The sequence below is a fragment of the Megalops cyprinoides genome, chromosome 1, assembly GCF_013368585.1.
Source record: "Megalops cyprinoides isolate fMegCyp1 chromosome 1, fMegCyp1.pri, whole genome shotgun sequence".
NCBI lineage: Eukaryota > Metazoa > Chordata > Actinopteri > Elopiformes > Megalopidae > Megalops > Megalops cyprinoides.
Genome location: NC_050583.1, coordinates 72,395,638 through 72,420,407, shown reverse-complemented (window position 1 = coordinate 72,420,407; position 24,770 = coordinate 72,395,638). Strand labels below are relative to the sequence as shown.

General features: G+C 41.3%; 1 protein-coding gene across 4 annotated transcripts in view; it reads left to right on the top strand.

Moving 5' to 3' along the window:
• Window positions 1-24,770, top strand: part of sp2 (sp2 transcription factor) — a 41,696-nt gene that overhangs the window by 16,539 nt on the left and 387 nt on the right. For 3 of the 4 annotated variants that reach the window (XM_036543670.1, XM_036543687.1, XM_036543679.1), the window contains exons 2-8: window positions 2,824-2,900; window positions 3,414-4,148; window positions 10,045-10,260; window positions 13,473-13,767; window positions 23,786-23,969; window positions 24,047-24,240; window positions 24,463-24,770. The exon at window positions 24,463-24,770 is cut by the window's right edge and continues 387 nt beyond it. In XM_036543670.1, coding sequence (XP_036399563.1) covers window positions 2,824-2,900; window positions 3,414-4,148; window positions 10,045-10,260; window positions 13,473-13,767; window positions 23,786-23,969; window positions 24,047-24,240; window positions 24,463-24,563 — 1,802 coding nt within the window. In that variant the 3' untranslated portion in view covers window positions 24,564-24,770. The remainder of the gene's footprint in view (window positions 1-2,823; window positions 2,901-3,413; window positions 4,149-10,044; window positions 10,261-13,472; window positions 13,768-23,785; window positions 23,970-24,046; window positions 24,241-24,462) is intronic. The other variant, XM_036543696.1, reaches the window with a different exon arrangement.

Here is a 24,770-nt window from a genome sequence, read left to right as displayed (position 1 = left end):
GCTGGAACCCTATTGTTTTCATATGTTTTCTTATTATTATTATTATACATCTGCCATGGGAGGCTATGGCAACTCATAGATCCATTTGTACTCTTTTTATGAAATTTGGCACACTCATAGAGGACAGTCCCAGCTGTCCACTCACCAATTTTGGGGTCAGCAAATCAGGCCCTAAGGTAACATTTTTGGCCATAACTCCTGACCCTGTTGGATTTTTTTCAAAATTTTTCCTAGATTCCTTAGATCAAGCCAAGTCCAACGCACCCATTGTCGTCAAAGTCCGCCATATTGGATTTTCCACCATTTTGAATTTTTACACATTTAAACTCTGTTTTCGCTACTTCTACAAATTCAGTCCAATCTTTACCAAATTTGGTACTTTTAATCTTGAGACCATGCCTCACAAAAGTTATCCAAATATTTTAGATATTCCAAAATGTTCACCCATAACATGCAAATGGGTTTGAAAACAGTTTTAATGAAAACAGTCTTTTCGCTACTCCTCCCACAAATTCTCTCCAATCTTCATGAAAGTTGAGTCAGGGCATATTGAAACCATGCCACACAAAAGTTATCCATGATTTTTTGTTTATGGAAAGCATTCGCTAGTAATGTACTAACAAAGTCAACAGCGAAGACGCCAAACAGGTAGTGAGGCCATGTCTTCGCAATGCTTTTGTGTACTGACTAGGGATAAAACGGTTACCAGTTTCACGGTAAACCGCAGTAAAATTCCCAACGGTTAGTGTTACCTTTTCAAATTTTAATTATCATTAAAACCGCAGTTGACTACCGCGCTTTGAAAAACAAATGTTAAATTGTGACAGGATGCAACAGTTACCAGTTTCATGGTAAACTGCAACGATTAGTATTACCGTTTCAAATTTTAATTATCATTAAAACATTACCGCACTTTGAAAAACTCACGTTAAATACTTTTTTCTTATCTGCAATATGCAGTTACCTCTCATGGCCACATGGTTCCACCTTTAATATTAATGCACATTTGATATGGTTTTCATATGTTTACGTACATTTGTATTGGCTGTGTTATTATTTTAATGTTTATGCAAACAAAAAGTGCATAGTTATTAGTATTATTAGTAATAGTTTATTTGTGGTTTTCAATATAAAACTTGGTGGAATGATTTCAGTTTGTGTATCAGTACTTTTTGAACATTTTCAGCACATTTTAACAATACTGATAACCACGATAATTTTGGTCACTATAATCATGAAATTAAATTTTTATACCGTTTCATCTCTATTACTGACACCAAATTTGGTGACTGTGTTTGTGCCCTGAGGGTGCCCACGCATTTTAGTGTCATTTGACCACTAGGGAGCGCTATAACACATATTGTATATAACTTATACCTATGTTTTAACATATCCTTTGAATTGCATGGCCTAAAATCATAATTCTTTCTTCTGATTCCTTCAGTCATGCCAAGTTCAGCACACATAATGGTTTCAATGTCTGCCACATTGGATTGTCTGCCATTTTGGATTTTAATGAAAACAATCTTTCTGCTACTCCTCCCACAAATGTTCTCCAGTCTTCAACAAAATTGAGATTGAGCATAGTGAGACTATGCCTCACAAAAGTTATCCATGGATTTTTGATTATTGAAAACTTTTGCCCGTAACGTGCTAATGATGTCAACAGCAAAGATGCCAAACAGAAAGTTAGGCCATATCTCACCAATACTTTTGTGTACTGACACCAAACTTGGTACATGTGCTTGAAACCACACCCTGAGGATTTCCAATAAGTTTTGTGTCATTTAACCACGGCCCTGTATCACTGCTTTCAGCTATATTTATTATTATTACTATTATTATTCTAGCTCTAATTGCGCCTAAACCTTTTGCTCTACAGACACCAAGCCAATGCCAAATTGACCAGTTTGTTCACCATTGGTGTGCCTCCATTTTTTAAATGAATAGTTTTAGAGTTTGAACGATATTTAAAAAAAAAATGGCTCTAATACTCACCGAGTTCTCTCTACGCTTTAAGTTAAATGATGACGTTCCTGCTCGCTTTCCAATGTTTACATATCATCAACAGAGCCAGTCAGATAGACGTGCTGTGAACTTTGTGCACTTTCAGCAGTTATGTTACTCCCTCAGAATTCATTAAATAACATTGTTTCTAATTGAGCTAGTGGCACCTTGCATTTAGCTCAACTGGTAGTGACGCCGGCTGCAAGAGTTTAGCTGAGCAGGGAGACCAGGGTTCGAACTCGCTTCCAAATAGGTTGTTTTCGGCTACTGAAGATGGTCGGATGTTTTTTTGGATTGTTTTTGGATGTTTTTTTTGTCTTTTTAAATGCTTTTTTGAATTCATGCAGCCATATTTTGGAATCACCAACGGTACACTAGGCTCATCCTAACACAAAAACCTCTGCACTTGCTCAGGAAATTGAAGCAAGATGAATGCAGTCCTCCGATACCCTCAATCAATGGCTGTTTTTCACAGTACATGCCACACAGCAGACTGCAGTGTACTATAAAGCACTCATTGGAGCTACTTCTCTCATGTCATCTGAGCAACTCAACACCTGACAAATTGAAGGGGGGCTGAGAGTGGTGTCTGAGAATTGTAGGGTGAAAGCAAAAAATGGTGACCTTGAGCTATTGCCCCAAAGAATGTCAGTATTTGTATATTTTAGAACTACTACATTTTTAGGATGTTCTCAAAATTTTATGCTATGTCAAAGAACCCTAAGGGAATTTATTTTGATAATAAATGTATTGAAATAAATATTTCTACCTTCATAAAGGTAACTGCCTTATGTGTTTTTTTTTTTTTTCTTATAGATCAACAGGACAGTATGGCCACCACTGTTGCTGTCAGTCCCAGCGAGTACCTACAACCCTCTGCCACCTCTGTACAGGTGAGTCAAGATGGCATCTCCTGGTAACCCCTTCAGAGATGCCTGTCCCAATACTAATCATAACCTTCCACACATGGTCTGTGCAACTCTCATAAGCAGATGGCTTACAGTAGCCTCGCCCACTGATAAAAAGCATTTTCTAGTGCCGTAGCAATAACAGGGCCAGCAAGGCTTAAGTATTAAGTTTTGTTTCTGTTTCTTGGTTACATGCATTGAATCTCATCAGCCTGTTACTGTAGATATAAAAGCATGAAATTGCACTACTGATATTCATTCCTCATTTTTTATCCCTCCTTCAGCTGTATTATACAAGTTTTCATTACCTGCCTAAATCGTCTTTACTCTGGGGAATGGGGCTCAAATTAAACACTTCATCAAGTAAGGTTTCTCTCCAGGTGTCCCTCCCACCCTCTTACAGAATGTGGGGTGGGCCTGTCTATGCTTGTTACGGAGTCAATAGTGACAGTTTCTCAGTTTTTTGGAGTAGAATGATATGTATCTCTCATTGTACAGGATTCCCAGCCCTCTCCACTGGCCCTTCTGGCTGCTACTTGCAGTAAAATTGGCCCCCCTGCAGCCCAGGCACCTGTCAGCAGCCCTCCTGCTCAGCCTACCACCCGTCGCCTGCTGCCCATTAAGCCTGCACCCATCGCCCCTGCACCCCCAAAAAACCTTGGTTTTCTGTCTACAAAGAGCAATGTGATCCAGTTGCCAGCGGGCCTTGCTTCCTCCAGCCCTAGTGGTCCGATCCTGCTCACCATCCAGAATCCAGCCCGTCCTGCCACCACCAACATCCAGTACCAAGTGGTGCCACAGCTACCAGGTGCATGTGGGCAGGCTATCCAGATGGTACCCCAGGGTGGACAGATCCAGATAATCCCAGGCACCAATCAGGCCATCATCACTTCCCCCATGACAGTTCCAGCTCTGCCAGTTCCTGCCACCCCACAGAAGGCACTGGCTATTAAGCCCTCTGTGCAGAAGCGCCGGCAGAACAGCACCAATGTGGTGCGGCTGCCGGGGGGGCTCACACTTCCCCTCAATGTGACTGCTGGTGAGGGAGGGGGAGCCCAAATCACTGCAGAGGCCGCACCTGCCCCTCAGGCTAAAGCCACCCGAAGGGGCCGCAAGAAGCTTGCAGCTGCCTCACAGCCCATTCCACCAGCATCCTCCCCACCCCCTGCTGTGGCTGTGGCTGAGCAAGTGGAGACGCTGCTGATTGAGACGACCGCCGACAACATAATCCAGGTAGGCATGCCCACCATGCTCACCCTATAAATTTGAAAACCATAAAATCTGAAAATGGCAAAGTTTGTCTTGTTAGCTACTGTACATTTCAGAAATATATGTGCTTATCTAAATGAACACAGTAAATACACAGAACCTTAATGCTTAAATCAATACCTGTAGGGCTTATGAATAGCTCAGTGGTTAAGGCGTTTTGACTGCATACTGAGCTTTAGGCTTCAGGTTCACCCCCAGCCATGTTACCAGCCAATGATGATTAGGAACCTGCAGCAACCAATTTGTTCCTCCTAGGATAGTATGTTGGCAGGCGTTACTCATCTTGCCACTTTCAGATACCCTGTGACTTATCATTCTCCTGAAGGTTGCTTGGAATTATATCAGTGTACATCAATGCTTAGATCACTGTAGCGCACTGGGCAGTTTGCAGTGTGAAAAATAGTTGCTGTTGGTGAGTGAGTGTATCGCTATTGTAACATATCCAGATGTCAATTCCAAAGTGGCTGCAATTCAAAAGGCATTAAAAAATCAGTTCCTGTGTCATCCTGCGTGAACTTAGACGAGGCATGATACAGTACATTATTACACTTACAGTGCAATAAGTTCTGTGACATGGAGTTTAGAATAATACAGTAATTTGAAACCATATACCTCCAGGAAGTAATGCTGATAAGAAAACAGAATTATAATATGATTGAAGAAGTTTGCTTCTTTTCCCTCCTTTCTTCAGATATCAAACCCCTAGCTGTGCCAATATTCATGATGTGCCACAGGCACATATCAGTTGTAAGTGCCATATCAGTTGTATAAAACAAATCCATAATTGGCTCAACACTGCTTCAGGGTCTGACATTATCACCTGCCAGCCGACCGATATGGTTAGATTCTTTATTTGATGGGTCTCCAGCTACTCAGGCAGGTGCTTTTCTGCATAAATAAATGAATAAAATCATCAATTACGTTAGTAAAATGCAAGATGCCACAATAAACTCCCTTTTCACTCTGGTTTGTGTTTTTTGTCTGTCTGTTTTTTTTGCTGTAAGCTAAGATAATAGCAGGACCCCTAAATAACGGTTGCAGTGTTACACAACTGCTCTGCACAAATGTAGTAAATCATTTTGTGAAAAATCCAACTGGATGTAAATCACATTCTAGCCAGGTCATGTGGTAATTTGATTTGAGGTGTGTTTTCAGGGTCAAGAAACGTTCGGTAATTTTCTGGTTTCGCAAAATTTTAAATTGCAATGTTTCATCTCATGGCTTAGACAAATCTACAAAACCTGGAATGATAAATAAAAAAAGACAAAGTGTTAGGTACACCTTAAAGTTATTGGTATGTTAAGAATTAAAAAGGAGAGCTCACAAATAGGGGTAATATGGCATAAGCAGTATTTGAAAAAACAAAATCACTTTTTTTAATGTTTGGGGGGATACACAATATATGTCAGGGTATTTTGTGGTATTATTGGAGTTGATTTTATGTTTTGACAATGGAGTAGCAAGGGAGGGCCATGCTCCTGTGCCCACTTGCAGCCATGACATACATTAAGTTGCATGAATCTGAACTTGTTCCAGATCATAGAGATTGAAACTTTTTTGGAATCTATTGTACCCCTGAGCCTACAGTAGTTTTCTCCTTTTTTGATGAAGGTGAATACGGTGATATGGTAGAAGAGCCCATGGAATATCATGAATATTGGCATGGCTAGGTGGTTTTGTTGACGTGATCATGGGTTTGAGTGCCATATTGATGCCAACATTATCTTAACAAACAAGCTAACAAGTTGGATTTTGAGGCATCTTTGTAAATGTCATGTTAACATTAGTGTCAGTTGACAACTTAAAGCAAGAACTCTTGTTGTTGTTCTCTTTGTTGTAAATATTACAACATTATGTTAGACTTCCTTGACTTAATGTCTTTAAAGTACATCTCCGGTTTTATTTCGGTGGTGCACCAGATGTTGCACACATTTGATTAGAGGTAGACAAGATGTTTATCTACTGTTTCCTGCTCTCAAGCAACAGTTGCCGCTAACTTTGTAGCAAGCTTTCCACCTTTTGGCCACTCACTGACATTATTTCTGTGACACTCAACTTGGCTTTGATTTGCCTGTTAGCTAATTTAGTTATATTTTTAATATCACGAACATTGTCACAGCTAAGAGGTGTTGTTACCATGCATGTATAATGTTTCATGTAATCAATAAAACCTTGTTTGTAAATTAGATGTCTTTTCTAACATCATGTAGTGAAGCAGCTAACCTTAAGTTCAGCCAGCTATGGATCTGTTTTATAAATGTGACAATGCAGTCAACACGCTATAGTATCAACCCTGCGTATGAAAATTCCATTCACCGTATCACGGAATATTTTCATACTCGGGCTGGAATGGAAATCAACCTATAGCAACAGTGGGTTGGACCTAACCATTTTATAAACCTTTAACTTAACTGATGAAACAAAGCAGGTTATTTCTTGTTGTTCTCCCTCTGCCTCAGCTAGCCTGCACATGCTTTGGCATTGGTCTAACGTGATACTGTGCAGCAAGTGACCATAGGTGACAAAAACGTCATGGGGGAAATATAACATGTACCTCAATCAATTGGCTGTTACTATGCAGTATTGGTTGTGTAGCCAGTCCACTTATCAATAAAAAGCAGTTCAAACAAATGCAATTCTTGGATGGGATATTGACATAAAAAATATCAATGTCTCAAAAGCCCATTTGTTACAATAGCTAGTTCATTCTGTAGCTAGCTAGCCAATCCAGTAGCATAATGCTTAAATGAATTGGGTATCCAGGCTCTGTTCTCTTAGTAAAACTGAAAACCATTTTTACTCTAGCGTTTTAGCCAACTGAACCAAACAAGTTTCCTGAAATAACCTAGTTATGAGCTACCCCACAGCTATGAGCCGCCGTTTGACTGTGATATACATAGATGGACATTTAAATGTCAATTCTAAAGGAATTTTGATGGTTTTGGTTTTACAGAAATTGGCATGCACATTCAATTTAGCCAGTTGTTGGTGTGAGAATATTCTTCGCAGTACCTTACCTACAGTAGGTTGTGTGGTACCCTGCATGGTGGCTAGCTACATGTTCAATATAAGCCACACTAAGAATAAATGATACAACAGTCAGATTAATGTTTATTTGACCTTACCTAAGCACCTGTGGTGCTTTGCCCTCTAAATATTTACAGTTGATGTAAAGTAGCTTACAAGGAGACATGTATATATCTGTTCTGGAGGCCTTTTTCAATTGTGGTATATTTCATTCATAGAACGATATTATTTCCTCACTGTATGACACCTTCCACTTTTGTATGTCATTTTCAGGCTAACCAGTAACATGCCAGTATGAAACCTGTCAGAACTTGGTGAGAATTCTGTTGGCAGAAGTTAATCAGACATACACAACATTCGCTACACGGGCTCTGTAGAAATAAAAACAAAATGAGTATAAACCAGAAACTCAAAACTCGAGCTCAAGCTAAAACAACGGAGTAATAACAAAACATCTCCCTGGGTGTGCCCACTAGTTGCAGGCCTGTACGTGACTAGAAAGGGGTGTGGTAGCTAGCTAGCTTCAGCTTCCTCTTCATTCGTCTCTGTCACAGAAACCAAACTGTATGACGACCACAGTCAGGTGGCTAGGTATTGGAGACATGTCCTCAGTCACTACAGTATAAAACTTATCAGTGTTCCCTCTTCCAACTTGGTTTCTTGCCTGTATGGGGGCGTAAGTGATCCAGAAAAAAAAATGTTGATTTGTTTTCACCAGAGAAACCTTCAAGTTCGTGGCATTAGGGTGCTATCTGGCACCACTGGGGGAGACGATGTCCATCATCGTCTATTGTGGGAGTTTCTGGGATTTACAGTTGAGAATAAAACTACCATTTTCCCACATAAAACCTAGTCACTAGTTACACACTTACTTACAAGTTTACTTAACAAAAACAACACTAGTTTATTCATGCAAACATTTACCACACCCCCATAGCACTAGTGTTGTGCACATTGTGAACGAACAAGCCTTTTTGAACAGATCTTTTCAGATCTGTTCATCTCCACGGCTAATTGGAAGGGCTGTCTGTTTTCTTGTCAATACCAAAAAACGTTAATCCAGGTTATATATGTTACACACACACACACATTATATATAATATATATATATGCATTTGAATGGATTTTCCCCCTACAATAAACATTTACAAATTACGTATTTTTCTCCATCCGCTCTTACTTTGATTCTGACAAGCTGACCTGTCCCTGCTGATGAAAAGCACCCCTACAACTTAATGCTGCCACTGCCATACTTCACAGTGGGGATGGTGTTGTCAGAGTTATAAGCATTGCGCTTTCACCAGACATAGCATTTAGAATTACAGCCAAACAATTCAATTTTTGAGTCGAGACCACAGTTTTTTTTCCACATTGTCTGAGAGGCTTTGAGAGATTTGTGGAGTATCTGAGCGCTTGATGTTCTCCCATCTCATTCAGGAAGCGTTGTAGATCGTTCAGTGTTGTTCTCATCCTCTTGGTTGCATCTCCAGTGCCTTTCTTCTCTGGCTGCTCCGTTTTAGAGGATGACCTGGTCGACGAACAATTTATGTAGTTTTTTGTTGCTTCCACTTCTTTATAATTGATTTCACAGTGCTTCATGGGATACTCAAAGATTTGAAAATCTTTTTGGATCCCTCCCCTGATTTGTGTCTGTCCACAACTCTTTCCCTGGGTCGTTGGGAAAGCTCCTTTGACTTTGCATTTCCTTGTATGGAATGACCAATGGTGGAACCTCACACAGATAGGTGTATTTAACCTTACAAAGACATGTGTTCAGTCTAAACTATTAACTTCCGATGTACACAGGTGGATACCATCCAATAAATTGTGTGAATTCTGAAGGCAGTTGTCTAGGAATGTTATTGCTAACGGGCTGAATACATTTCCAGTGAAGGTTTTCAGGGGGCTTGTTTTCAATTAATTTTTTTGTTAGATTCTGTTTTAGCATATTGATTGTATAGAGCAGATTATGTATATCAGAAGGAAATTGAACAAGGTTTCACACTGTAACACAACAAAACATGGTAAAAGTCTGAGGGGGGTAATACTCTCTCCACACCTTCCTTTTTATGTGCTCTATGTATAAGTTAGACAGTGTTCAATATAAAAGTAAGATGTTATTGAATGCGTTATAACCAGTCTGCAACTTTATTCAGGACATAAGAGGAAAGGAAATAATTCCATTCATAACCAGTGGGGGGAAAAGCTGTTACTGTTACCTGACTGAGGTACAATTGCAGGAATCATGTTCGTCAGAAAATGTGCAGGTTGGTCATCAACTCAGTGATGGACAAATGGAAAGCAGCAGCTGCAGTGGATGGCCAAAGTATCGTCACTGCTTCATCTGAGTGAATATAGCCAGAGTTTTAACCTATTCACTTAGGTGTGAGTGTGCAGAAGCTGACTGACACTTCTCACAAAAATAAACAGAAAGTGCAATTGTTCAAAAAACCAGTAATTTAAAACCCAGCAAATACAAGGAACCAGCCTGAGCACCATAGTCAGCTGAAAAAAATGAGCCTCCTGCTCTCCAGCCACACACCTGTAGAGAGGTGTGGCTCATCAACAAATGGCTGGTTGTCTTCAAGTGAATTACATATATTGACAATTACAATTCACAATTAAACAAATAACCTGTTCAGATGAAATCGATTGATGACAGCAGCTGTTGATAAGGTTGAAAAACAACAATCCTTAGACATTTAAAAAAGTGTCAACTGAACAAACAAACTGTTTTGAGGAAGAGATGAAGGTTTTCACAGTGAGAGAACAGTTAAAGGGCCCTTTTGTCTTGTTCATGTATTATTAAAGATGTTGTTGTGTGTGTTCTAAGGCAGGAAACAACCTCCTGATTGTGCAGAGCCCAGGCTCAGGTCAACCAGCTGTGGTGCAGCAGGTTCAGCTGGTCCAACAGAAGTCTGATCAGCAGGTGGTACAGATACCCCCACAGGCTCTCAAGGTGGTGCAGGCAGCCTCTGCGACTCTGCCACCAGTTCCACAGAGACAGCCCACTCCCAGCCATCAGATGGCCTCAGCTGAGCCCACACAGGTACCTCGACCCAACTAGTTCACAGACTAGTTTCACTTTGCTGGAGAGAAAATACCCACGGTATTTAATTGATTCAGAATCCTCAGTTTTTATGTTGTGGTAAAAGAATGCAAAGGACTCTAAGGACAAAAAACCTTGGATTCAAGTGTCAGTGACAAACAGTTTTGGATATGTAAATATTTCATATAATCTTTTGTTATTCAAATGAATATGAATAGTGAGCTTTTTCCTGAATGTTAGTATTTCTCAAATAGTAGCATTAGTATTCATGTTTAGTGTGTTTACTCTGCCTCTTCAATAGCAGCAAAGAGTTAAATTAAAACAAAAAAGTCAAGTTCACAGGGCATAAAAACTTTCACCATTCTTTCTGACATAGTTGGTCAACAGGGGGATGAACTTGTGGCTGAATTAAAATGATGACGTATCTAAATGAATGTACAAAGTTCAACAGTTCTCATTTGTTCTGAAGGTTTAAGGAACATAAAAGTTAATGCCACGATATTTCAATTTTCTTTGAGAAATTTTGATGCATTTTTAATCATAGGCATATTTTTGATTGATTTCTGCAGTTGTTTTTCATTATTTTTTGTGTTGAAAGATACATGCATTAAAATATTGAAATTGTCAGCTTCAAAGTTCAGGGAGAACTGTAAACACATTTTACTTTTCCCTTGAGCTTAACTCCCCCTTAGAAGAGAGGCACAGATGAGTTTGTTGAGCCTGTGTCTGTCTATCACACTGTTGATGCAGTGACTTATAAGCAGCGTGGTAGTCAGATAAATAGTCTAATTGCTGTCAGATCCAGTAGTGATGTGGGCTCAGCCTTCACAATTCAAAATTTTCATTTCCCAGTCCAAACCTTATGGGGTCATGGGACACTATGGGACCTGGGATACATTTAAGATTCAGAGAGGTTTTCAGAGAGGAGAGTATCCTGCATGCTTACTGTGCTAGTGGGCAAATGTTCAGCTCAGCTAAGTTTAATATAGCAAAACAAAACAGCAGCTATACAGGAGTAAGAGGAGTTAACAATTGATATTGCACTTGCATGTTTCTAATTATGTCAGCCCCTTTCCTCTGCTAAGATTTGATTGGTATGTGTGCAAAATGTGACTTAGGAAGAAAAAGAATCATTGTCTGCTTGTTGAAAGGCTTAGAACATATTTATTCCAAACCTGTTAGAAACTACTTGAAGATAATTTGATTTAACATACTCTTCATGATAAGAAAACAAACAGTGCAAATATAATGATGATTCCTAACTTTTTTCTCTACTATACAAAAAAAAAAGTTATAACTTTTTAACTTGCTCTGCACCTTCTACATGATATTGGTGCAATATCTGAGTTTGAGTTTTTTTCCAAAGGTTCCAAAGTGAATATAAATAGAGATACAGGTGGTGCACCCCCGAATACAAATAAATACATGAAGAGGGCCTCCTCTGCACACCACTTTTCAAAACCAAAAATATGAAATGTGGGTTCCTGTTTGAACTTTACAGGTCCACAGGAGGATTTTCTGTCTGAAGAAGACATTTTTCTTGACAAACCCGTACATGACAGTGCAGATTTCCTTTTTGGTACTCAGTTGTCCTTTCCTTCAGGAAACACTTTTTAAAAATCATGATTAAAAATTGCCTGCTAATAGATGTGAAGTTTCTTTATGGTGTTTTACCTTTGTCATTTAGCTTGACCAACTGTTTGTGTGATAAAGAGCTTTAGGGTGTACTCACACTAGGCAATCCGTACCATGCCCCAGCTCTTTTGACCCCCAAAGTCCAGTTCGTTTGACTAGTTTGTACGCTGAACCGTGCCCGGGCTTGCTTGAAGAGGTGGGCTCGGGCACGGTATGCTTCAGTGTGATCGCTAACCGTGCCTGAGCACGGAACTCGAACAAGACGTCAATGATGCGACTGTCCCATTTAACAAATATATCTGTTATAGCAACAGTTAGCTGGATATCTGTTAGTTACACACCCAGTCATAATAATTCCTTTAAACTATCATTTGATTAGCCAACTGACTTCCTTAAATATAACAAGCTGGCAACCTCCAAAATTCGATTGGTTAGTTCTGTAGGTACCTAAAAATAACTCTGTGGATCCCCACATTAGCTTGGTTACTAGCAAGCGAAATAAAACTAACCATACTTTACATGGCGATGAAAGCATTGCTGTTGTTGGTGGCTTAGTCAAAGTATCACAAAGGAAGCAGCCAACCTGTTTAAGTAGCTAGTCTTCAACAATCTTTCCGATAGGTAGCCTGTTAGCTAACTAGCTATGTTTGTCAAATCTATTGCTAGATAGCTAACGTTATCTCCCCAGCCAGTTAGCATCGATTATGCAACGCAGCAATTTTCAGTTAATCGTGCTACACATATAAGAAGGTTTTTACGGAGGCAGCTGACGTTGAGGGAGGAATTTGGAGCCGCTTTACTCGCAGGCTACAATTCACATTCATCAATAAGGTGAGAACCAGACCCGTTATTAACCCAAATAATCTTGAATGAATTGAAAAGTGTACTATCCAAGCAGTAATAGAAGATGCTTGTTGTTTTAATGATGACAGTAGCGCACACACAAGTAGTAGCCCTAACTGGTTACATTAGCTAACATTATTGTGATTAGGCTACTGTAATCTGACACAAAATATTGGTCTGTTTCTTAGCATAATGACTGAAACGTCAGCTGTTTCTGTAAAAATCTTATATGTGCAGCACGATTAAATGAAAATCACTGCGTTGCATAATCAATAAATCTATAAGGCATGTGAGAGGGCTGTGTGTCACTCCAAATAAGCCACAAAGTAAGTACAATCATGAACTCCATTGTGCTGTGCGAGAACGCTTTTCTTCAACAAAAAAAGTTGCATCATGATGACGTAAGCATGCTCGGGCCTGGAGCGTTAAGCGCAATGTGAGCACAGGCCAGCGGGGGAGTGGGGAGGGGGGACAATCGTGCTCGGGCACGGGCAACCAGGCCTAGTGTGAGTACGCCCTTAGACTCCATTGAAAACACACCAGATTAAATGAAGGGCTCCCAAGTGGCTCACACAGTGAGTGTATTTGTTCTACGTTAATGTGAATCAGGTAGCTCATTTTTTGCTGGTTTTATGCTGAACATTGGTCTGTTTGTTATTAAATCTGAGAACACCACTCATCACTGTGAATTCCCAATGTAGTTTGTTAACTAGTGATTTTTATGTGATTCTCAGGTGATAATTAAGACAGCATCAGGAGAATGGCAGACAGTACAGCTGCAGGAGACTACAGTGTCTACACCAGCACCCCCTCCCAGCTCAGGCACAATCAGCCTGCCCTCAGCTGGGGGTGGCAAGAGAGTCGTGTCAGGAGGGCGTAAGGAAAGAACTTTCCCCAAGATTGCCCCTGCAGGAGGCCTGATTGCACTTAATGCAGCCCAGCTCTCCTCTGCAGCACAAGCTGTGCAGACCATCAACATCAATGGAGTGCAAGTACAAGGTGTGCCTGTCACCATCACCAATGCAGGGGGTAAGGTTCTGTGTGTGTGTGTTCTGATGAAATCCTCAAAATGGCTTACCAACATACAGCTTCCTTTTGTTTGGTTGTGCTTACGAGACTTTGTGAAATACTTGACTAGCTGAATAAATATGAAATTACAAGCTATCAACCAGGTATTCATAGTATCGACACACAAATTGCATCTCTACAAAGCACTACCCATGAAAACCTTGTGTTGTCGATGACACTTCTTAAGTTCTCTCCATGGTCTCCACAAAGTTTGTGTTCAATGCTAAACACCAACCTATGACCAGTTGTTCTTCTTGCTTGTTGGTGTAGCAAAACAATGCAAGACAAACACCAGCCGGTGTATCGTTTTCTGCTTTCTGACTCAGGGTATTCCTTACACCAGGGGTGCCCAACCATTTTGAACCAAGATCTACTTTTAAAGTTGCCAGTCTGCCGAGATCTGCCAGTCCAAATAGGGAGCTGTAGCCATTACTGATAGCCCACCTACGTATTTAATATGCACACAACAAACGGAAAAGTAATCCAGATATAATAAAAAGGTAGTTCTCTAAGTTGGAAAAGTGGAAATAAATGTATTCCTCTACCTTAGTGGGACCGCTGGCACTGGGAGGAGGCAGCTAGTTTCTCGTAGTCAGGACAGTAGGAGCTGGTTGCAAGCCTTAGGCAGGCCACAAAGTGGTCATCCATCATTGTGGATCTGCACTTTGACTTGATGATTTTCATGTAAGAGAAAGCAGACTCGCACAAATAGATTGATCTAAAAAGTGCTGTCAAATTCAAGTCTCTTTTTCTGAGGTTGGGCTACGTTTGTTCCAGCAGTAGGTTCCAGAACTCTCCATTCATGCCAGGTGTTGCCCTGGATTTGATCTCAATGTCATTTTGTAGTGTGAGAATCTCATTCTCAACAGCAGAGCTATCCAGATGGAACAGTGATACTACTTTGGAGGCAATGCAATCCACATCAATACTTACACCAAATGGAAAACACAGATAGCTGGCAACAGGCTCAATGGATGCAAAGTCAGTAAAGTGCTTCTCAAATTCTGACAAGATGCTCTGAACTTCCTCCTCATAACATGCACTGTCAAGCTGCACAAAGTCTTTGCCCTGACATTGAAGTTCTGCCTTCATGTGAGGAAAGTTCCACAGGTCACAGCATTGCAGCCTACATGACAGCAGTTGTAGCTTGCTTTTAAATGTGTTCACTGAACTGATCATGTTGATTACATATTTATCCTTACCCTGCAGCTCTAAATTAAACACATTGAGCAGGTCAGTGAGATCTGTCAGGAACGCTAAATCCAAACGCCACTGGTAGTCCTCTAGTTGTGCATATTCTGCATGTTTTGAAAGCTTCAGAAAATCTTTGATTTCAGGCAACAACTCAGTGAATCTTGCCAAAAATTTACCTCTGCTTAGCCATCTAACATCTATGTGCAGCAGCAGGTCTGTGTTTTCTGCATCTGTCTCCTCCAAGTGAGCACGGAATAACCTTCTCTGTAGACTCCTGGCCCGAACGGAACACACAATCTTCATCGCAACGTCCATCACTTCTTTCATGTTTAAAATTTTCCCACACAATGCTTGCTGGTGAATTATACAATGATAATTAAGAAAGTCCAGGAAAGATTGACTTTGTTTGCACAATGCAATGAACCCACTAGTACAGCCTACCATCGCTGGAGCACCATCAGTTGTGATGGAGATGAGCTTAAAGAGGGGCAATTGGCTCTTGTTAACAAATTCCATGAAAGCGCCGAAAATATCTTCGCCTCTAGTGTGTCCTTTCAATGGCAAAATGGTGAGTAGCTCTTCTTTTGCAGTAATGTCTCCAAAAACCATTCTGATGAAAACACATAACTGTGCCACATCCACCATATCAGTCGACTCATCGAACTGGAGAGAAAAACACTCACATGCATCAATATCCTTCTTCAGTAGCTCCTCGACATCCACTGCCATTCCCTTGCATCGCCATGTAACAGTATTCCAGGATACTTGCATGTCCTCAATAGCAGCCACAAAATCTGTTTTATTCTTAAAGTCACTGAAGAGTGTTTCTGCAGCCTCGACAAACGCTTCTTCGCCGTCCTTGAAAGATTTCTTTTGTTTAGCAGGAATGCAACTGACATGATAAGATGCTATCATTGCAGCCTTACCCTTGGTGTTGGGCCTGGTAAAAATTGACTGCTGTTCTGCTAACTGACCCTTCAATTCCCGCACTTTTAAGGTGCGTAGAGCTGTTTTAGCGGGGAAATCCTTCTTGTAGCTTTTGTTCACTGTTTTGAAATGCCACTCCTAATTGCCCTTCTTCGGTAAGGCCACACTTGCATTGCAGATAAGAGAGATGGGCTTCGAATTTGAGTAAACAAAAAAGTCTGAATTTTCCGATTGAAAAAGATAAGTTTTCGATTTTTTTCTGCCATATTTGTGTTTTGCCAACTTGGCTAGCTAACTAGTAGATTAGTGATTAGTGACAGCACGTCCCTAGCAACGCAATGTGCCTAGCGACAACTGGCCAGTAGCTAGTAGCCTACCGTACCCAGCATGCGCAGCTAAAACTGTGATTTGTTATTGATTGGTTGTTCAAGCAGTTTCAAGTCTTATTTATAGTACATGTAATGTGTGTGTTAACTTATAAATTTGATAAATCTGATTATTTTGGCCTTCTTAACCCTTTCACACGTAACTTATTTTTATGCTATGTAGCACGCATGTTACATGGTTCGTTATGTTTTCATTAGCGTTATTAAGCTTCTCATTGTTTCCAGTTAGCATTTACTATATTTTTTAACATTAAATCGCTGTTTCCTCAAAGCTAAAATTAGCTAGAATTTTTCCAATTTAGTGTTCTAATCACAACGGTTTTAGCATACGCGCTAAACGGCTAATCACACCGGTGTGATCATACACGCGAAAGGGTTAATGTATGTGCAATTTGATGTGTTGTCACCCTTGTGTTGTATCTGGAAGGATAGGACACCAGAGTTTGAGATAGTTGGCATAAAAATCAAAATCTCACACAAATTATAAGTGATGTAGTGATGTAGATGCTCACCAACAGTTGTAAATGGTAAATGGTATGCTGTAAATGGTAGCTGCAGTGTGTACAGTAGATGTCGGAGATCCAAACGACTGGGGGTCATTTGCATCTTTGAAATGTTTGTTATGTGACACCAAAAATGCAGCAACGTCATGCATTTTAATTTTTATTTAATTACAGTTCATTTCCCATTAATAACAATAATTTAGTGTTTGCAGTCTCATGTATGCACAGCGAGTTTTTAGAGTAGCCTTCTTGTAAGTTACATTAAAACGGAGCATCCAGTAGTTAACAGCCAAAAATAACATTTGAAACACAAACTGGCAGATCATTAAAAACATGAAAATAGGCTTTGAAAATCCATCTGCCTATATGTGTGTGCAACTGCAGAACAGCAGTAGGCTGCAATATAGAATTTGGATTCAAAATGAAAACATTCTGAACAAATTAATAGTTGTCTCTCACCATATCCTCACCCAAAATGTACCATTGGTTGGCACACTCAAATTACGCTCAAATTGGGCATTTAAGCGGTTATGAACTTTAAACCTTTAGAGCCATCTGCTGCAAGCCGTAAAATGTCCCTCCTTCTCTTGCTACATTGTCACTTACAAATGTTTTAGGGGCTTTTCCATAAAAACCGGACTGCTAGCAGGGGTACCTTTGGCTCTTTCCTTGGCGAAGTGCAATAGATTGGCCATTTCCCATTGTGACAACTTAATTTTCTTTGCCTCTGTTGGGATTATACAGTGGGGAGAACAAGTATTTGATACACTGCCGGTTTTGCAGGTTTTCCCAATTGCAAAGCATGTAGAAGTCTGTAATTTTTATCATAGGTACTCTTCAACTGTGAGTGACGGAATCTAAAACAAAAATCCAGAAAATCACATTGTATGATTTTTAAGTAATTAATTTGCATTTTATTGCATGACATAAGTATTTGATACATCAGGAAAACAGAACTTAATATTTGGTACAGAAACCTTTGTTTGCAATTACAGAGATCAGACGTTTCCTGTAGTTCTTGACCAGGTTTGCACACACTGCAGCAGGGATTTTGGCCCACTCCTCCATACAGATCTTCTCCAGATCCTTCAGGTTTCGGGGCTGTCACTGGGCAATACGGACTTTCAGCTCCCTCCAAAGATTTTCTATTGGGTTCAGGTCTGGAGACTGGCTAGGCCACTCCAGGACCTTGAGATGCTTCTTACGGAGCCATTCCTTAGTTGCCCTGGCTGTGTGTTTCGGGTCGTTGTCATGCTGGAAGACCCAACCACGACCCATCTTCAATGCTCTTACTGAGGGAAGGAGGTTGTTGGCCAAGATCTCGCGATACATGGCCCCATCCATCCTCCCCTCAATACGGTGCAGTCGTCCTGTCCCCTTTGCAGAAAAGCATCCCCAAAGAATGATGTTTCCACCTCCATGCTTCACGGTTGGGTTGGTGTTCTTGGGGTTGTACTCATCCTTCTTCTTCCTCCAAACATGGCAAGTGGAGTTTAGACCAAAAAGCTCTATTTTTGTCTCATCAGACCACATGACCTTCTCCCATTCCTCCTCTGGATCATCCAGATGGTCATTGGCAAACTTCAGACGGGCCTGGACATGCGCTGGCTTGAGCAGGGGGACCTTGCGTGTGCTGCAGGATTTTAATCCATGACGGCGTAGTGTGTTACTAATGGTTTTCTTTGAGACTGTGGTCCCAGCTCTCTTCAGGTCATTGACCAGGTCCTGCCGTGTAGTTCTGGGCTGATCCCTCACCTTCCTCATGATCACTGATGCCCCACAAGGTGAGATCTTGCATGGAGCCCCAGACCGAGGGAGATTGACCATCATCTTGAACTTCTTCCATTTTCTAATAATCGCGCCAACAGTATTTGCCTTCTCACCAAGCTGCTTGCCTATTGTCCTGTAGCCCATCCCAGCCTTGTGCAGGTCTACAATTTTATCCCTGATGTCCTTACACAGCTCTCTGGTCTTGGCCATTGTGGAGAGGTTGGAGTTTGTTTGATTGAGTGTGTGGACAGGTGTCTTTTATACAGGTAACGAGTTCAAACAGGTGCAGTTAATACAAGTAATGAGTGGAGAACAGGAGGGCTTCTTAAAGAAGAACTAACAGGTCTGTGAGAGCCGGAATTCTTACTGGTTGGTAGGTGATCAAATACTTATGTCATGCAATAAAATGCAAATTAATTATTTAAAAATCATACACTGTGTTTTTCTGGAGTTTTGTTTTAGATTCCGTCACTCACAGTTTAAGAGTACCTATGATAAAAATTACAGACCTCTACATGCTTTGTAAGTGGGAAAACCTGAAAAATCGGCAGTGTATCAAATACTTGTTCTCCCCACTGTATGCAAACTGGTAATCATCTTTTGTGGCAAGACAAACCATTTTAATTGTGTTCTGAGTGGATTTATTTGCAGATAAGTTGTTTTCAGTACACATAATACCTAAGAAAATTAAGCTCTTATCTGTTCAAGATTTGTATACATATTGTTTTGATTAATTTTAGATAATCGGACTTTGATAACCTGACGTTGCTGTCAGTGATGGATGACACATTTATTGGATACCTCAGTGATTATCCGTTAATTGTCAGTATCTCTCAGCTGTGAACATTGGTGAGGTAACGTTTAACAATGTCTAAACATTACTGATGCCTTTAACCAAAGTGCATCTACTCTGTGCAGGATAATTTGATTCTTATAAAAAGTGTATTCTTGAAAAGAAGACAAAGCACAGATAAAGCACCATAAGTTCCACAATACTGCATAGACTGCCATTTTGATTTTTTGTACAACACTTGTAAATATCTACATCTTTTGATGCATTGTGTGACGGAGTGCCGTCACTACGGTTGAGTATGTGCTCTGACTGCCATACCAACGAGCCTGGCTCTTTGGCGTCGCGGTCAAAGTCGCATGGTTGGTACCCTGTAGACCCGGGTTCAAGGCCGGGCGGGGCGACTGCTCTCGCCCTTCGCTACAAATGGTGTCAGAAGTGGGATGGCTGGCTGCGAGGCCATCGGAAGCGTGCCTGGTGTGTGAGCCGTATGAGGGACCCCCAGGTTAGGTTGACCCCGGTGTGAAGGACCCCAGAGATGGGTGAAGCACGGTGTGAGGGACCCCAGAGATGGGTGAAGCACTGGTGAGTGGGGCACCCTGGGATGGGAGAAGTACGGCACGAGAATGCGTGAGGGACGCCATGGTGCGTGAAGCGCATGGGCGCGCTTCCCGAAGGGGAGGGCAGTGTGACGGAGTGCCGTCACTACGGTTGAGTATGTGCTCTGACTGCCATACCAACGAGCCTGGCTCTTTGGCGTCGCGGTCAAAGTCGCATGGTTGGTACCCTGTAGACCCGGGTTCAAGGCCGGGCGGGGCGACTGCTCTCGCCCTTCGCTATACATTGTAATGGGACTTTTGAAAATTTGTTCATGGGATGCTCCTCTTTAAAGGTTATTCACTGATATTTCAGTGCATCAAACTTACTGTGTACATTTAATACCGAGTATTGACCTTGGATGTCAGCCATTGGACTGGTCAGAATGGTATTTGGTACACGTAGAGTTAGCAAGGTATATGTATCTGTCTCTTTCTCTTTCTCTGTGTTCCTCTCTTTTTCCTACTTTCCTACCCGCAGTCTGGCTAATTAGCTGACATTATCAAAGTTAACTTGGTTGCATGGTTTGGACCGCCTTATAACATGCTACTTACCTGGCCTAGCTAGCTACTACTTACCATTGCTGTTACGTTGACTAGCTACCTCTGCACGAGCATTTTGTTTCTTAACAGAACCTTAGTAATTTTGTGCATAAACGCACAAAAAGAAATAATATAGCTGACAAGTTTCTCCACAAGCTCCTCATCTTCCATTTGAATGTAAAGCAATACTACTGTCAACAGGGCCGAAATGAGTTCCCTTGACTTTTGCAAGCTGTTTATCTTAAAATAATGGCATTTTAAACAAGTACCATGACAAGCCAGCAGTTGGATCAAAGTTTAGCATAATTTACTTCAAAGCACTTGTCTCAGCATTAAGAAAGTATAAGTGTAAATCAAATATATATGTAAATGCGACCCATAACCATTCTTGATCATCACCGGCAGCAGCAGCCCGCAATGGGAAGACCTTGCACATAGCTTGAGATGAAGAGGACTAACCTTTTTGGTAATAGGATGACAAGAAATGAAGACATTAGAGCTGGTGTGCTTATTGTTGGCTTAAGATGAAAAAAATTAAGCCCCCAGGTGAATCGTGAACCGCAGTTATAATTATGATGGTTAACAGTGAACCAAAATTTCATCCCAAGGCACACATACTTTACCACACATAGGAATGTGTCTTCTTCAAATTTCATGGTGATGTTAAAGTAATACTTTTTTACTGTAAAAGAGATTGGATGTGTCATTTGCTAACAATCAAAGGGATCTTCCAGCAGATGAACAAATTGGTTTCTTTTTGCCAGGGATAAAGTTGGCTATATCAGCCAGTTCCTTGATTCTCCACTCTCAAGCACCCTGTGATTCATTGGGCACCTGGGAGTTGTTGGGTTGATGTCTGTATAGTAACACCTATCCACTACTGTGTTACTGAAAAATATGGCCATTGGTTGCAGTCATCTCACTTTTCAATGCCTTAGCCTTCTAGTGCAAGTTCAGCAGTTCTCATGGTGAGACAAGTCCAATATACAACTGGTGATTCCAAAACAGGAGTGCATGAAAGAGAAGAGCATGTAAAATATAACAAATAACTGATCAGATTAGGCTCCCAAGTAGCTCAGTGGTTAAGGCACTCACTTTGAGTGCAAGCTGAACTCTATGACCCTGATTTGATCCTAGCCATGACATCAGCTGGCAAAGACCAGAAGCCTATAATGGTGGAACATCAAGCCAGGCTCATAGTCCATTGGGCACTTGGCTCACTGTAAGGCACTGGGTGACTTGCAGCCTGAAAAGCAGTTGCATTGGTGTGTGAGCATATGGTGGAATTACATTTATTATACCCTGTGCTCTTGCATGAGTTCAGGTGATGTAAAGGCGAGAGGTGATAATAGCCAATGGGTGACTCCAAAAGATGGTTGTGTAAAAAGAGGGGGAATGGTCCCAAAAATTACTTGGATTGAAAATATTTTAGTATACTTAATGGATTCAGCATATCTCCTGAACCATTGCTTGGTAGGGCCTGAAAAATGTGAAACAATATGAAAGGCTAAATTTAAATTACAGGTACAGGCAGTCTGGAGGTTATGTATCACCTGCCGTATGTAACTTTACATAAGCCCCCTTAAAATATAAAAATATTTAAAGATATCAAAGTCTCCGATGCGTAGTGTGTATGGAGGCACCCCTTACTGTATTTCTGGGGCAACGTTGTAAACATTGTGTGGTATGAACACCGCACACAGCAACATACATTTGGTAGGGTTTTTTTTAAGTTTTTTTTTTTTTTTTTAATAGATTTAACAACTTTCATAATAGAACTCAGGGACCGTCATGGCTTTAACAATAACTGACATTTTTTAGATTTATCTGTTTGGTAATGTGGAGACCCATGAGAAGTGTTATCAAGGTAAGTTTGATTTCAGTTTCTCATATGGTATTACCCAGGATATTGGATTGGATATTGGAGCAACGTTTCACAAGCACACTATTATCGTCCGATAGTTGTATTTGTGTGATTGCCTTGCAAACACACTATTGTTATCCGATTTCTATATCCTGTTTTATTCTTCTTTTTCTTTTTCTTATTCCACCAAATTTTGTACTACTTCTCCTCCCACAGTTTTCGAGATATCAACCCCAAACCAACTGTAACCCGTCCAGTCTGACCCCTATTGGGTTGCTTGTCTACAGCTAAGCTGTACCCGCACTTGTTCTCCGGTTTTTGTTGTTTTTTCATCCCTTTTTTTCTCATAGACTCCCATTAATTTTCAAAATCACCCCGCTCACGCTTCATGGCCTTCCCACTCGGTCACTTTTCACCCCATAACCGCCATACCTCACATGTTGCTTCGGGACAAATGACCCAACACTCATCCAAGACCATCTTGACCCGCAGTCTTTTTGTAGTTCACTCATCCCTCCATCCTCCCATTGACTTCAATTCATTTTTCAAAGTCTTACCACACGGTCATCTTTCGGCCTACAATCACAGTATCTCATATGCTGGCTCAGCTCATGCCACCCAACACTCATTGAAACCCATACTGACCCTCACTCATCTTTTACTCATTTATTCATCCCTCCATCCTCCAATTCACTTCAGTTCATATTTCAAAGTCTTACCACTCAGTTACCATTTGACCAATAGCCACAGGACCTGATATGCTGCTTTGGGTCATGTGACCCATCACTCACCAAAAGTGGGTGTGGCCCTAGCAACCATATTGTTTACCCTGGCAACCGCCTAGCAACCACCTATCAGCCACTTAGCAACACTTTGGCAACCGGCCAGGAACGCCCTAGTAACACCCAGCAATGCCCTAGCAATGACCCAGCAACCATATTGTTAACCCTAGCATCCACCTTGCAACCCCCTAGCAACCACCTAGCAACCACTTAGCAGTGCCCTAGCAACCACCTAGCAACACCCTAGCAACCACCATATATACATTAGCAACCACCTAGTAATGCCCTGGCAACCACCTAGCAACAGCCTAGCAATTACCTAGCAAAATCCTAGCAACCGATTAGCCACATCCTAGCGATCGTCTCATATACGTTAGCACATTTTCGCTGCCGCGTCACAATCACACTCTGCATTTTCTTCAGGAAATGCACTTTACTAGTTTAAGGTATGTGGCCATCACAAGCCATTGAATTTTAATCAATTTGCTACTTATTGTCAATGTTATGTGTAGCATTTAACTTTCCTGCAAGACTACTTGATGTATTGGTATGGAGTTTTCATTTAGGGACTTGTCTTGCCTTGGGCAATAGTCGTTAATAGTCGTATGTTTTTGTATGTTGCAGGCCAGCAGCATCTGACTGTGCAGACTGTCCAGGGCAGCGGGTTGCAGCTGGGTGGGGTGAGCGGCTCTCAGGGTCACCAGCTGCAGGTAGAGCAAGCCTTGGCACTGGAGATCCAGGGGCAGCCAGGTGAAAAGAAACGACGCATGGCCTGCACCTGCCCAAACTGCAAAGATGCCGAGAAAAGGCAAGTGAATTTGAATGTGGTGTGTATTTGTCGCTTGTGGTAGCTTTGTATGTCTGACTTTGTGTGTGACTCTGCAGACCCGGGGAGATGGGGAAGAAGAAGCACATTTGTCACATTGCGGGCTGTGAGAAAACTTTCCGCAAGACCTCGCTGCTGCGAGCACATGTACGCCTGCACACCGGGGAGCGGCCCTTCGTTTGTAACTGGGTTTTCTGTGGAAAGCGGTTCACACGTAGTGATGAACTGCAGCGCCATGCCAGAACACACACAGGTGAGTGTCCAAAACACAAAAACCAGACAACAGTATCACTCATTTCAGTCTTCATAGAATGCTGCTACAGGTCATGATACACAAATTTTGACCATCCACCCAGTGTGTTTTCAAAAGTAATTCAAGTCCCAGTGTCAGAGGTTGAAACTCTAAAACTTTCTTGTTCTAGAATCTCTGAGTTGTGTAATGTCACTTTATATGTATCTCTGTGTTTTTCTGCAGGAGACAAGCGCTTTGAATGTTCACAGTGTCAGAAGCGCTTCATGAGAAGTGACCATCTCACCAAGCATTACAAAACACACATAAATACTAAGAACTTGTGATAACAAATTTCTATATCTAAAAGCATTGTGTATACAAAGCTGAATATACACACTCTCATGAACTTCAAAACTCCACAGGGGTCTGGGAAGAAGCAGTTGTGTCCCTCATGGGGTGTGTTGCCGAAGTTCGCTGCCATATCTGTTACCATGCAGTGGGGCACATTCACCAGTCCTTCCCTCCAGACTCGAACTGCTTCATTGTTGTTG